A 13047-nucleotide genomic window follows, 5' to 3' on the forward strand; every position below is an offset into this window, starting at 1 on the left:
GGAGTCTTTGCTAGGGCAGTCAGGGCACCCAGGCATTTCCTGAGAAGCCTCCCTTCCTTTGCTCTTCTTCCTCCCTACCTCCCACTCTGGGGAGTTTCCACAAGGCCATGGCCTGCTATTTTCGGTTGAGAGAAGGACCAGTTATTTGACCTACTGCTGCCCCTACAGGAACCTGCAAAAAATAAATTGGGGATGGGATTGGGTCAGGGATGACAGGCAAGTCCTCTTTTCCCTGGTCCTCATACCCAGACACACCTGGGCAGTGTAAGGAGCCTGGCACAGAGGGTAGCTCCAGAGATGGACTCCAAGCCCGTGGGCAAGGTTACTAGCCTTGGGAAGGGTGGACTCAGGGCCTGGGTGGGATGCCACCTTCTTCCTGTCGCCTCATTCTAGCACTTAAAAGACTTCTTGAGGCTTTGTGGTCACTCTGGGCTCCTGGGCAGCTGGAGATGCTGGGCAGGCCCATTCGTCCTCAGGGTTTTTTGTTTCTTTCTTTGTTTTGTTTTGTTTTTGAGACAGGGTTTCTTTATGTAGCCTTGGCTGTCATGAAACTCAGTCTGTAGCCGAGGCTGGCCTTGAACTTACATAGATCCACCTGCCTCTGCCTCCCGAGTGCTGGGATTAAAGGTCTGTGCCATCACCGTCTGACTGCACACTCAGAGCAGCTTCAAAGAGGTGAGAGTGGACAGCCTTGTGGTTTGTGCTGATCCCTAGAGCTGGGGTAGTGAGCATCAGAGCTTCTCTTCTGCTCCTTCACCCTCTTTGCCTTACTGCCGAGTGGGTTCAGGGCAAAGGTCCAGACACTTTCCTGGCCCACAGATCCAGTCTTGGACCAAGTGCCTCCTGGGGCATGTGATGTGTGTAGGTGTGGGTGCCCTGACCCTGCAATCCCAGATACAGAAGCCACAGGAATCAAGGTGTGGGTACCTTCCAGGCCAATCTCCTTTCCTCTCCTTTGTCCTTTCTTTTCTGTTCCTTCTCTATTCTCCTACCTGTTGTATTTTAAAAATGGCAGGAAGAAGTGGCACCATACAAGTGGGCCCACGTGGGAAGTTTATTGAAGGGAGGAGAGAGAAGGGGGCAGAGACCAGTCCCTGGGGACAAGAGCGAAGGAAGAGAGAAAGGAGGTGGGCAAGGCCTGCCTTTTATAAGAGAATGTAGCGAGTGTGCACAGAGGGTGCTCTTAGTGTCTGCAGCTGAGGACTATCCTGTCAGGACCCTAAAGGCAGGCCAGTGCAGATGCCTAAATGCTAACACTACCAGTGGTGGGTAGGTCCCAGAGGAGAGAGGAAGAAAGGGGACTGAGAAGAAAGGCCAGTATCTCTGAGCTTGCCCTGAGATTCTGGCCCCTACCATCCAGGCTGTGGTGGGTTTGACTCCACTACAGCTCCCTGGCCTAGGTGGATGGAGTGGAGCCAGTTGAAACCCTGGAGCAGCTGTCCTAGACTGGGGCCAATGATGAGAACAGAGAGTGCCTGGGGGATGGGGCAAGTTCCAGGGTCCCCTGGGATCAGCTCTGGGACAGTTGCCGTTTTTAATCTGTACAAGTGACTTAGAAGGAGCCGCGAGGGCCATAACCTAGATCAGCTCAAAGTAAGCTGGGTAGGTGAGCCCCCTCCCCCAACCATGTACCAGAGGGCGGTAGAGGCTCAGGTCACACTCTTCTCTCTATCATATAGGCCACAGATGTGGGTCTGCGGTAACTCTGCCTATCCAAGGCCTGTCCACATTTTAAGAGGTGCTTGGTTCTGGGCTGGCTCTCTCCTCCTCCCTGGGACTCAGATGGCTATAAGGCCATACATTCCCCAGATTGGGGTCACCCTAGAACTCATAGTCCTGAATGCTTAGGCCTCAGTGGAAGCCAGCTTTCAGTCTACCATCCAGGGAGATTCAAGTTGCAGGCCCAAGGGAGGAAGGCACAGGGCAGGCAACTTAGCTAGAAAGCACTTTGCCTCTGTCAACACTACCTGGATACAGAGTAGATTTGGCTCCAGACCAGACTTCATTTTTCACTCTGAAGCACAGCCTTCATACTTTTCAGTGACTTCCCCGGGTAAGGAGTGACTATACAGCTGTCTAACTTCAATCTCTTTTTCAAGCCCTAGTCCCCACTTCCTACCACTGGAGCTCTCTGGCTGTGACAAGCTTAGTGAGAGGAAAGTAACAGAGTGCTGAGCAAGGTCCTTAGGTCATGCCTTAGTTCTCCATGAGCTTAACATGGACTACCCCTTCTGTAGCAACTTATGGAGCCCCACTACCCTTCAGTTTTCCTATGTTCCTTTCAAGAAGACAGGAAAAATGTGGATAACTTTTTCACTGTGGGGATCTTGGTACCCCCCTCATGGAGTTGAGTCTCCTTGCAAGTTCTTTTCTGAGACCCTCTTGACTGGATTCTTTTTCAGCCTCTATTACTGTTTTTTCAGGTCCCCACTGGCCAAACAACTAAGGGTCAGTGACCCAGACTGGTGAGATGGCTCAGCTCATAAAGATGCTTGCTAATAATCCTGATGACCTGAGTTTAATGCCTGGAACTCACATGGTAAAAGAGAGAACTGACTCCCACAAATTGTCTTTTAACCTATACACACACACACACACACACACACACACACACACACACACACACACACACACTCAATCAATCAATCAATCAATTTAATGAAAAAAAAAGTACCAAAAAAAATGTCCATGACCCACCTTTCCATCTACTCTCAGCCCAGCTTTATAGCCTCTCTTTTCCAAAACCCAGGACTGACGGTCTCAAGTCCAGACTATAGTTTCTATCTGATCACCAGGAGGTTATCAGAAGTCCTCTGCAGGGGAAGGACTCCCAATGGGTTTCTGACTGATGGGGCCGAATGGCTTCTGCTGCTGTTCTAGTCAATGGTCATGACAGTTTCCATGACATCTATACACACAAGATACACAGTAAAAGTCCAGAGCTGCCCTGGGTGGTGCAGAGCTTTCAAATACAAGTTCTCTTCCAGAGTGGGAAAGACTCACTGGTTGAGAAGGACTTTTGCAAAAGCAATTTGAACAAATCATGTGGCATTAAGAACACACTCTTTAGCCAGGCAGTGGTGGCGCATGCCTTTGATCCCAGCACTTGGGAGGCAGAGGCAGGAGGATTTCAGTGAGTTTGAGGCCAGCCTGATCTATAAAGTGAGATCCAGGACAGCCAGGATTTCTACACAGAGAAGAAACCCTGTCTCGAAAAAACAACAAACAAACAAACAAGCAAAAAAGAACACATACTTTGATAAAAACAACATACTCTTAGGAATCTAATATGTAGAAAAAGCATCTAGAAGAAAAGGTCCTTGGAAAACAATGTGCCTGTACACACTGCAGCCATGTTTGTAGAGAGGAAAGCTCTAGAAGACTCTTGTGGATACCTGGCACATTACCAGAATACCCAGGACAGTTTTACAACAGCTTGCCCCAGCAGCAGTGAAGCTCATAATTGTCAAGAAAAGCAAGCTGCAGTGTACACTAAACTTATTTCTGTAAACAGAAACAACAAAATAAGAGGCTGTAGATATGGCTCAGTTTTCTGCTTCCTTACCGTGCAGAAAACTCTGAGTCTGCTCTCCAATGGATAAATAGAGTATGGTGGTATGCATCTATAATCTATAATCTATAATTCCAGCACTAGGGAAGCAGAAGTGGGGCTATTAAAAGTTCAAGGTTATCTTTAGCTACATAGCAAGATCTGGACCAGTCTGGGATACATGAAATTCTATCAAAAGAGAAAAGGGGTTGGGGCAGGGTTTGTATGTAAACATGTTTGTAGGCAAATAGAGAAAAGTGTGAAAGGACAGACCAGGTAACTAACTCAGGATTTCAAGGAGAGGGGTAGAAAGAGCACTCCTGTCTCACTGGCTGAATTAGAATGTTAAATTTTGATTAAAAATAATAAAATTCACTTTATATAAAACCCTGGATATTTCCATAGTAGAATAACTAAAGCCTCTGCTTTGAGATTCCCAAGCCAGAATTGAGACTGTCCCCGACCATACAATAACCCTTCAAATTGTATCTGGGAATCCAGAGACCAACTTGGGATCATTACCTTGGCTTGAACCCCATGGAGACTGTTCACTCTCACAGTCTGTAGAAAGGGTGCAAATTGCACCTTGCCAAGAAAGAGGTGGTGAGCCCAGGGAACTCTAACCATATCTGCTCCCACCCTGAGATCTGTGGGAAGCAGCATGGCCATTCTCCTCACCACTGTCAAGGCTCTGACACTAGTCCATTCCCACTGACCCACTCCCTTGGGTCAGGTATAGGGGGTGCCAACAGCAGTACTGGGCAAGGATTAGTATATCTTCCCTTCAGGCTCTGATGGGGTTTAGGCTCTCATTTCTTTCCTTTTCATGTACAAGATATGTCGCCCAAAAGGTGTGTCCTGTGTGTGGTTACAGGCTTTTACTGTGACTGAAGGTTCAGAAGGGATAATTTGTGGCTTTATCACACTTGGATGGGTGTTAGAGCTCACTGGGGAGGGACAGCTCACCAGGTCCTTCATCCTGGGCCAGGCAGAGACAATGGAGCAGCTCTTCAAAGAGCCAGGAAGGAGAGGGCTCCCCACCCACCCCACTGTCCTTCAGAGCGATGGGTAATTAATTCTCTGTGACTCCAGATGTTCAGCAGCTGTCTTGACCATTTCCGCCACTTTTCTTGACCCCTTATCCGCCAGGAAGAGTCCCCTCCTGTCCTTGGGCTCCAAATCACCCCCACCTTCCCTGCACCCCATTTCCTGAGCAGAGGCGTTTGTACAAACTCAGCTTCTTTTCCTGAAGGCAGCTTCAGCTTTCCCAAAGCCAGGCTGCTGCCAGTGGTCAGCTAGTGCTGAGCTAAATACCCTCTTCCAAGGGGCTCTGATCCTGGCTCCAGCCCTTCTGGCCTCTGGGACTGGTTTTCTCTCTTTCCTTTCCTTCTCCAAGGTTAGCTTTTCAGACTCAACAGCATAAATCAAGAGCCTCTAGGGAGGTGAACAGAACTGGCCAGAGAGGAAGCACTGCCTCAGTGGGGGAAGGGGGACATCCTGGATTATCAGGACCCAGTGGGGGTGGGGGATAGGGGTATGGTGCATACTCAGATGTCTCCTTGGAAGGAATGGGTGGCAAGGATTCTTCCACAAACTGATAAGCAGGGACACAGAGTTCCACCTCCCATCCCCCACCCTGTTACACTGCTTTAAACAGAGAGGGCTGAAGGCAAAAGGATCCTGCTTGCTGCTGCTGCTGCTGCTGTTGGTCCATGGGGGGGGGGGGGGGGGTTCTTCAGTAGAAGACAGCTTCATTCTTGTCACAAGCTTTCCTCTCTGAGCAGAGCTGATGGTTCTGGGGCAATTGGGCTCCTGTGGACTGGTGGGGTCAAGGACCAGGACACACACACACACACACACACACACACACACTAAGGCCGGAACCCCTTGGGACTAGTGGCTCCAGTCCACTGACCTCTGCCTCTCAAAATCTGGTCTCTGGTTCTCCCTATCTCTTTCTTCTCTTTACAGGGGCAAGCTAAGGGCATTTGGGCTTGGCTGAAGAATACCCTGTTTCTAAAAGTCTCAGAGCAGATCAAGCTGGGAGATTGCCTCCAGGAATAAACAAAAGGCAGTGTTTCCATGTACCATGCAGACAGTCTTTCAGGACATTGCCAATGCCATGCAGGCTACTCTATCTTCAGAGTCTGCACCTTCCAAATCCTCAAAGAATTTTCTTCACCAGTTGCTTGTAACTGGGCTGAAGAGGCAGGGACATTCTTTCTTTCTTCTGCAACGGAAGTCACTACTCTATCTCACACAAAATAAACCTGATGCTTTGGTCCTCAAGGCAGGTAACATCAGTTTATGAGAAGTTTCTAGAGAGTGAATATCCCACCCTCCCTAAAGTTTCCACCTTCATCCCCAACCTTCTTTCTTTCCCTACAGAGCTAGACACTTCAGGAGTATAAGAACCACAGATATCTTTAGGGCACTGTCAATCCCTTGACCAAAGGTGAGGAGATTGAAGAAACTTAAGATACACCTTAGTCCTCAGACCTGACCACTGAGCAGAGAAGCCTAACTGGTACAAAAACTGGACAGTCAGGAGAATCTGGGACTTGGAGCTGGATGCATATGCATCTGGGGCAGAATTGCCAGATTTAGAAAAACAAACCTGAAAACAGGACATGGCATTAAAATGAACTTCAGAACCTTGTGATTGTGGCACATGCCTTTAATCCCAGCACTCAGAGGCAGGCGAATTTCTGAGTTTGAGGGTGGTCTGGTTTATAGAGTCAGTTCCAGGACAGCCAAGGCTACATAGAGAAACTCTGTTTTGAAAAACAAAACAATAAAACAAAACAAAAAAGAACTTCAGATAACTTTAAAACACGGGCATCTTTTGATTTTACATGCTGATAGATACACCATAAGTTCTAAGTATTCTTTTTCTGTTTTCTTTTTTTGAGGGGAGTGATGGCAAGGGTCTCCCTGTATGTTCCTGGCTGGCCTGGAACTTTCAGCAATATTGTCTCAGTCTCCTAAGTCCTGGGACACAGGTGAGCACCACTGTGTGAATTAGAGGCCAGGTCTCAGACTGCCAAAGACTATGTAGTGAGACCTTGTTTAAAAAAAATAATAATGGTAGCTACAGAGATGGCTCAGCAGATAAGAGCATTTTTTCCTCTTGCAGAGGATTCATCATCTACATGGTGGCTGATAACCATCTGTAACTCCAGTTCCAGGGGATCCAATGCCCTCTTCTGACCTCTTTAGGTATCAGGCATGAACATGGTATATGTACATACACACAGGTAAAACATTCATATTAAATAAATAAAATAATTTTTTTTTTGTTTTTTGAGACAAGGTTTCTCGGTGTAGCTTTGGAGCCTGTTCTGGAACTCACTCTGTAGACCAGGCTGGCCTTGAAACTCACAGAGATCCACCTGCCTCTGCCTCCTGAGTGCTGGGATTAAAGGCATGCGCCACTACTGCCTGGCTAAAACAAAAAGTTTTATTAAAAAATAATGTACTTAAGGGCTGATATGAAGACTCATAAGGTACAGGTGCTTGCTGCCAAATTCGACAATCTGAGTTCAATCCCTCGAACCTATGTGGTAGAAGGGCACCAGCTTCCATAAGCTGTCTTCTGACCTCCACACATACACACACACAATAAATCAATTTAATAAAAATATGTTTAATACATCTAACATGCTGAGCACCACAGCATAGTCCAGCCTATTAAATATACTCGGAATACTCATATGAGCCAATAGCTGGGCAAAATCATTGAACAGAAAAATCATTTTTTTACAACGAAGTGTTGACTACCTCATGTATTTTAGCAAATACTGTGCTTAAAGTGAAAACAGGTTTGTAAAGCTATGCTTCTGTACCACTGTAAAGTCTTGGGGACCACAATTAGAACCCTAGCACTCATACCTGAGACAGAATTGTGAGCTTGAAGCTAGTTTGAATCATAAGGTGAGACTCTGTCTCAAATATACACACAAACACAGACAGGCCCATACCCACAGAGAGAGACACACAGTTTTGTTGTTTAAGTTCAACTTTAAGTGGATATTAGGCATTTTATCTGTGTTTGGGATAGGGGTGGGAAATAGCTTTTCAAAATCATGAATTCTGTTGACAGTCCTACTCCTCTGTACCCTCTATGAACAACAGTATTCCTCAGCTGAATCCAAAATCTGTGGAGTGGTCTGAACAGCCAGTGTCTTAATTGGAAAGTGTAACAGGAAGAGCAGAAAGTGGTTGCTGTGGCCTGAAAACCACCATCCTTAAAAGCCTGAAGTCTCTAAAGTAGTCCTGGCCCTTGGGCTCCGGGGATCTGAATTTCCTTGCCTTTTGCATTTGTTTCAGGCTTGGACCACTGCTAAGAGTTCCTAGCACTGGAATATGCTGTTCCCCTGCTCCATCTGACCCTCAGGTGGGCTGGCCATCTTCAGTGCAGGAGAAAAAGGGGAACTCACCCACGAGAACCCTCTAGAAAAGAGGAAGGTACAGTTTGTGGGTTGGTTCAAGTGGGAGAGATATACTCAACCAGGGGTTGAAAAAGAGGAAGCACAGCTAGGCAGCACCTACCTGGAGATCATGGCTGCTGTTGGCCCAGTGAAAAGAGGATTTAGAAAAGGTGTGTGTGTGTGTGTGTGTGTGTGTGTGTGTGTGTGTGTGTGTGAGTGCGTTGTGGGAAGATGTTTCTAGCCCACCCTCATCCCTCTTCCAGGGAAGGTAAGTGTGGAACTGCAGGAGTAAGGCTATGAGCAAACACACCTAACTCCAACAGCAGTTCTGTTCTAACCTAGATTTTTGCAGGGAAATGTAAACTAGTGAACCTCAAGGTCAAAGGAGGGTCTAAGAGTGTGTTACCCACAACAAGTTTGGCCCAGGTGTGGGAAATCCCCTTTGCCTAATTCTCTCTTCCTCTCAAAAGGAAGAAGTCAAGGCTGTTCTTCTAGCCTCTTTGGTTGCCTATCTTCAGTGGAGGAGGTAGAAGAAGCTCAAGGTGCTAGAAACATGGTAGGAAGCTGCTGTGAGGTCCTAAGGTACTGTCCTAGGGTGTGGGACAGAACTTGAGATATACCAAGCCTTAGAACCCTTTGTGAGCCCGTTACCCTAGTGTCACTTCTCCCAGCAACAATGACTCACAAAACTGAGACTGATAGATACAGCTTTCCCTTGGCCCCACAAGGCACAGGTCACAAAGGCCACTGGGGCCAACCAAGAGGAGTAATGCCATCAGAGAGCTGTGTGTGGCCCCTGACCCTGCAGCTGCCCGCTGGGCCGGGCCTGCATCTCCTGCTGCCATTCCACTACCAGGACTGGGCCTTCTGGCCTTGGGGCTAGCAGGGAACAGCGCAGAGCTTCACTGCCCATGTGTGTCATCTGCTTTGTGAAGGCACTAGTACATGTGTTCAAGATCTACTTGACAGCAAACTACACTTACAACTTCCGCAGCTGGCCAGTGGACTTCCGCTGGGATGATGTGCATGCCTCAGGCACTGGTAGCAGCAGTCATCGTGCCTTGACATGTGCTGCAGCTGCAGCAGGTGTGTGGCTGCTACATGATGCAGCACTGGGCGGGGACGCACTCACAAGGCCTCCGCGTGGGGCTCGAAGCCAAGCACAGTGCCTCCTCCAGCAGATCCGTGAGCTGCCCAGCCAACTAGCCAGCTATGCACTGGCCCACTCACTGGGTCGCTGGCTTGTATACCCTGGCTCTATGTTCTTGATGACACGCGCGCTACTGCCTCTACTGCAGCAGGGCCAAGAGCGCCTAGTGGAGCGCTACCGTGGGCGGCGTGCCAAGCTGGTGGCTTGCGATGGCAATGAAATTGACACTATGTTCATGGATCGTCGTCAGCATCCAGGCAGCCATGGCCGTGGACTGCGCCTGGTCATATGCTGTGAAGGCAATGCTGGCTTCTACGAGATGGGCTGCCTGTCTGCACCTCTGGAGGCTGGATACTCAGTGCTAGGCTGGAACCATCCTGGTTTTGGGGGCAGCACAGGCGCACCTTTCCCTCAACATGATGCAAATGCAATGGATGTGGTGGTCAAGTATGCACTGCACCGCCTGCACTTCCCGCCAGCACATGTTGTAGTTTATGGCTGGTCTATTGGAGGCTTCACAGCTACCTGGGCCACTATGACTTACCCAGAACTGGGTGCACTGGTGCTAGATGCCACCTTTGATGATCTTGTGCCACTAGCGCTGAAGGTCATGCCCCACAGTTGGAAGGGGCTGGTGGTACGCACTGTACGGGAGCACTTCAATCTCAATGTTGCTGAGCAGCTGTGCTGCTACCCAGGCCCAGTACTGTTGCTCAGACGCACGCAAGATGATGTTGTCAGCACCTCGAGCCATATAACTACTCTGCCATCCTGTCAAGAGGAGGGTGATGTGGAAGGTAACCGCGGTAATGAGCTGCTGTTGCGTCTGCTACAGCACAGATACCCTTCTGTGATGGCCCGCGAGGGCCGCACGGTGGTAACCCGCTGGCTACGCACCAGTAACTTGGCTCAAGAAGCTGCATTCTATGCGCGCTACCGCGTGGATGATGAGTGGTGCTTGGCAATGCTGCGTTCTTATCGTGAGCGTTGCCAGAAGGAGATGGACGATGCTGAGGCCTGGGGGCCGCATGGACCTACTTTCCCCTGGCTTGTGGGCCAAGGCTTGAGCCCCCGGCGGCGCCGGCAGCTTGCATTGTTCCTAGCACGCAGGCACCTCAGGAACTTGGAGGCAACACACTGCAGCCCACTGGAGCCTGAGGACTTCCAATTGCCCTGGAAACTGTAGCTACTGTTTATGTGACTCACGAATTTGGGCAGTCATACACCTTTCAGCTCCCCCCTTTCAGCTGTTCCTCTCCTTACACTTCCACAGAAAAGCTGGCCCTATTGGGGATCGTGGTGTCTGGGAGAGTGGGCAAGTATATTTTGGACTGTACTTGCCTTCACCTTCTTTCTGCTCTTCCCGGCTTCTGTCCTTTCTCTTCCTCCCACACATCTGAATGCCTGTGCCTAGTTCTTGAAGGGAATGTAAAGGTGAAACCTGACCCAATTTATGGTAATGTGATGTCTGATCATGGGAGGCCAGGGGAGGCTGTGAGGCTATGGGAGTGCCTTTCTTTCACAAGGCTTGGACCACAGGGTAGCTCCTAAGAAGAGGACATCAATTAAACATTCAAGTAGTTCCTAGTAAAAGGAGAGTACTAGCAGGTCAGTGGTGGCAAATGCTTTTAATAGCAGCACTCAGGAGGCAGAGACAGGCAGATCTCTGTGCGTTTCAAGGCCAGCCTGATCTAAAGAATGGGTTCCAGGACAGCCGAAGCTAAACAGAGAAATTCTATTTCAAAAAAACAAAACAAAACAAAAAAAAAGAAAGAAAAGATAAAAGAAAGTACGGGGGGCTGGAGAGATGGCTCAGAGGTTAAGAGCACCGACTGCTCTTCCAGAGGTCCTGAGTTCAATTCCCAGCAACCACATGGTGGCTCACAATCATCTGTAATGAGATCTGGCGCCCTCTTCTGTATACATAATAAATAAATAAATCTTTAAAAAAAAAAAAAAAAAGAAAGTACGGAGAGTACCGATCTCAGCAGTTGCTGCTGGGCAGTACCCCCTTCACATTTCTACATTCTATGAGGGAGATCCATAGACCTCGAGTCACAGTGCACAGGGTGGCCTGGATCCTAGAGATACTAAATGATCACTTGTTACTTGGGCCAGACCTGGGCTAGGGCCGGGCTTTGCTCATGGCCCAAGAATGAAAAACAGAAGATGGGAATGGTGGTACACACCTTTAATCCCAGCACTTGGGAGGCGGGCAAGAGGATCTCTGTGAGTTTGAGGCCAGCCTGGTCTACAGAGGGAATTCCAGGGCAGCTAGGGCTGTTAATACAGAGAAACCTTGTCTCAACGCCCCCTCAAAAAACAAACAACAAAAGGCTGCAAAACAGAATGGCAAGTCTTCAGCTCACCACTCTCAGTACTGTAGTCACTACATGAAGCAGAAACTACTGGATCTTCTTGTCATTTCCAGCCCTGTGGACAGGGGCTGACCACGTTGGGTTAATCAAGATGGTAAATGGAGAAGATACATTAATGGACAGCCCTGAACAGGATACTGTCATAGTCAATGGAGCATCTAGTCCTGTGCAAGACACCTGTAGGGAGAAGGGAAGGGTAGTGGGAAGCTTCCAGGAACTTCCAGAAAGCTTCCAGTACTCATGGGGCCTGGCTGGAAGGGGAAGTTCAACTTTGTAGGAGGGGCAATTCTGAAAGAGAGGTAATATCATTTAAGGATTTTTCTTCCAAGAAAACAAGCGCCAAAAGAAACTGTGAGACTTTTTTTGGTAGACAGCTGCCCAGTAGTCACAACTCCCTCATCTGAAGTCAGGGGAACTCTTGTTCTCCTGTTAGTGTTGACACACTAACACCACAAAAACTTCAAAGCTCTGGAGTGATCTGTGAAAATTTACTTTATGCGCAGGAAGACAGTGGCACACGCCTTTAATCCCAGCACTTGGGAGGCAGAGCCAGGCAGATCTCTGTGAGTTCGAGGCCAGCTTGGTCTACATAGCGAAATCCAAGACAGGCACCAAAACTACACAGACAAACCCTGTCTCGAAAAAGACAAAAAAAAAAAGAAAAAAGAAAAAAGAAAAATCGTTTAGCCTCAGTTTGCTCATCTATAAAGTGGGAGGAGGCTCCAGTGCTGCGAAAAAGAAATTGAGAAAACACTGGGGTGCGTGCACAGGGCTGGGCTTCAGTTACTGGGATGGTCAACAGGCCCCTGCGGTGTTCAGGGCTCTGTAAACTCTTCCAGTACCACACTGCGAGCCGCCTCTGGCTGGAGAGAGCGGCGCCTGCAGGGCAAGAAGACGAATCACGTTCTCTGTATTTTTAGTGCAAGCCCCAGACAATAAAAATGTCTTCATAAAGAGGCTGCAAATACAACTTAATTCGGTAGAGAGCTTGCTTAGCATGCATTAAGTTTGGGATTCTCGATCCCCGATACGGTATAAATCGACTGTGATAGCTCACTCCTGTAATCATAGCACTAGAGAGGTGGTGAGCCCAGAGGATCGTTAAATTCAAGGTCATTCTAGTCTACATAGTCAGCAGTCTCAAAAACCAAAACCAAAATAATTTACCGGAGGCGGGGAGAGGTTGATTGGGGGCTGGAGGGTGCACAGGCCTGAGTTTGACCCGCCGCGGTGCGCGGTCGAGGAGCTCGTGGGCAGTCGAGGGTGTGATGGGGATCAGTGCACTGAGACACAAACCAAACCGTCCCTCCAGCTCCGGCTGCTCTGGCCTTTTCACCCAGGAATCTTACTGGTGGAACCAGCCTGGGGGAATTACTTCCCGCTTCGTTGTAGTTTGTAGCTATAAAATTGAACGATTAGTCTTACGTAGGGCCAGAGGACGTTCTCATTGGACACCACTTGAGCGGGGGCCGGGAAGAAGGCGGAGCACAGATCCAAGCGGAAGTAAGGCGGCGCGTCGCTGATTACGTAATACTGCTG

General features: G+C 48.7%; 1 protein-coding gene across 1 annotated transcript; it reads left to right on the plus strand.

Moving 5' to 3' along the window:
- The first annotated feature begins 7207 nt into the window (after positions 1-7207).
- Positions 7208-12881, plus strand: Abhd16b (abhydrolase domain containing 16B). Its single transcript, XM_052726669.1, has one exon. The coding sequence runs from the start codon at positions 8892-8894 to the stop codon at positions 10314-10316; it is 1425 nt and encodes a 474-aa protein (XP_052582629.1). The 5' UTR covers positions 7208-8891; the 3' UTR covers positions 10317-12881.
- Positions 12882-13047: the final 166 nt, after the last annotated feature.

The sequence above is a fragment of the Peromyscus californicus genome, unplaced genomic scaffold (genome assembly GCF_007827085.1).
Source record: "Peromyscus californicus insignis strain IS unplaced genomic scaffold, ASM782708v3 Scaffold_7__1_contigs__length_154581171, whole genome shotgun sequence".
In the NCBI taxonomy this organism is placed as follows: Eukaryota; Metazoa; Chordata; class Mammalia; order Rodentia; family Cricetidae; genus Peromyscus; species Peromyscus californicus.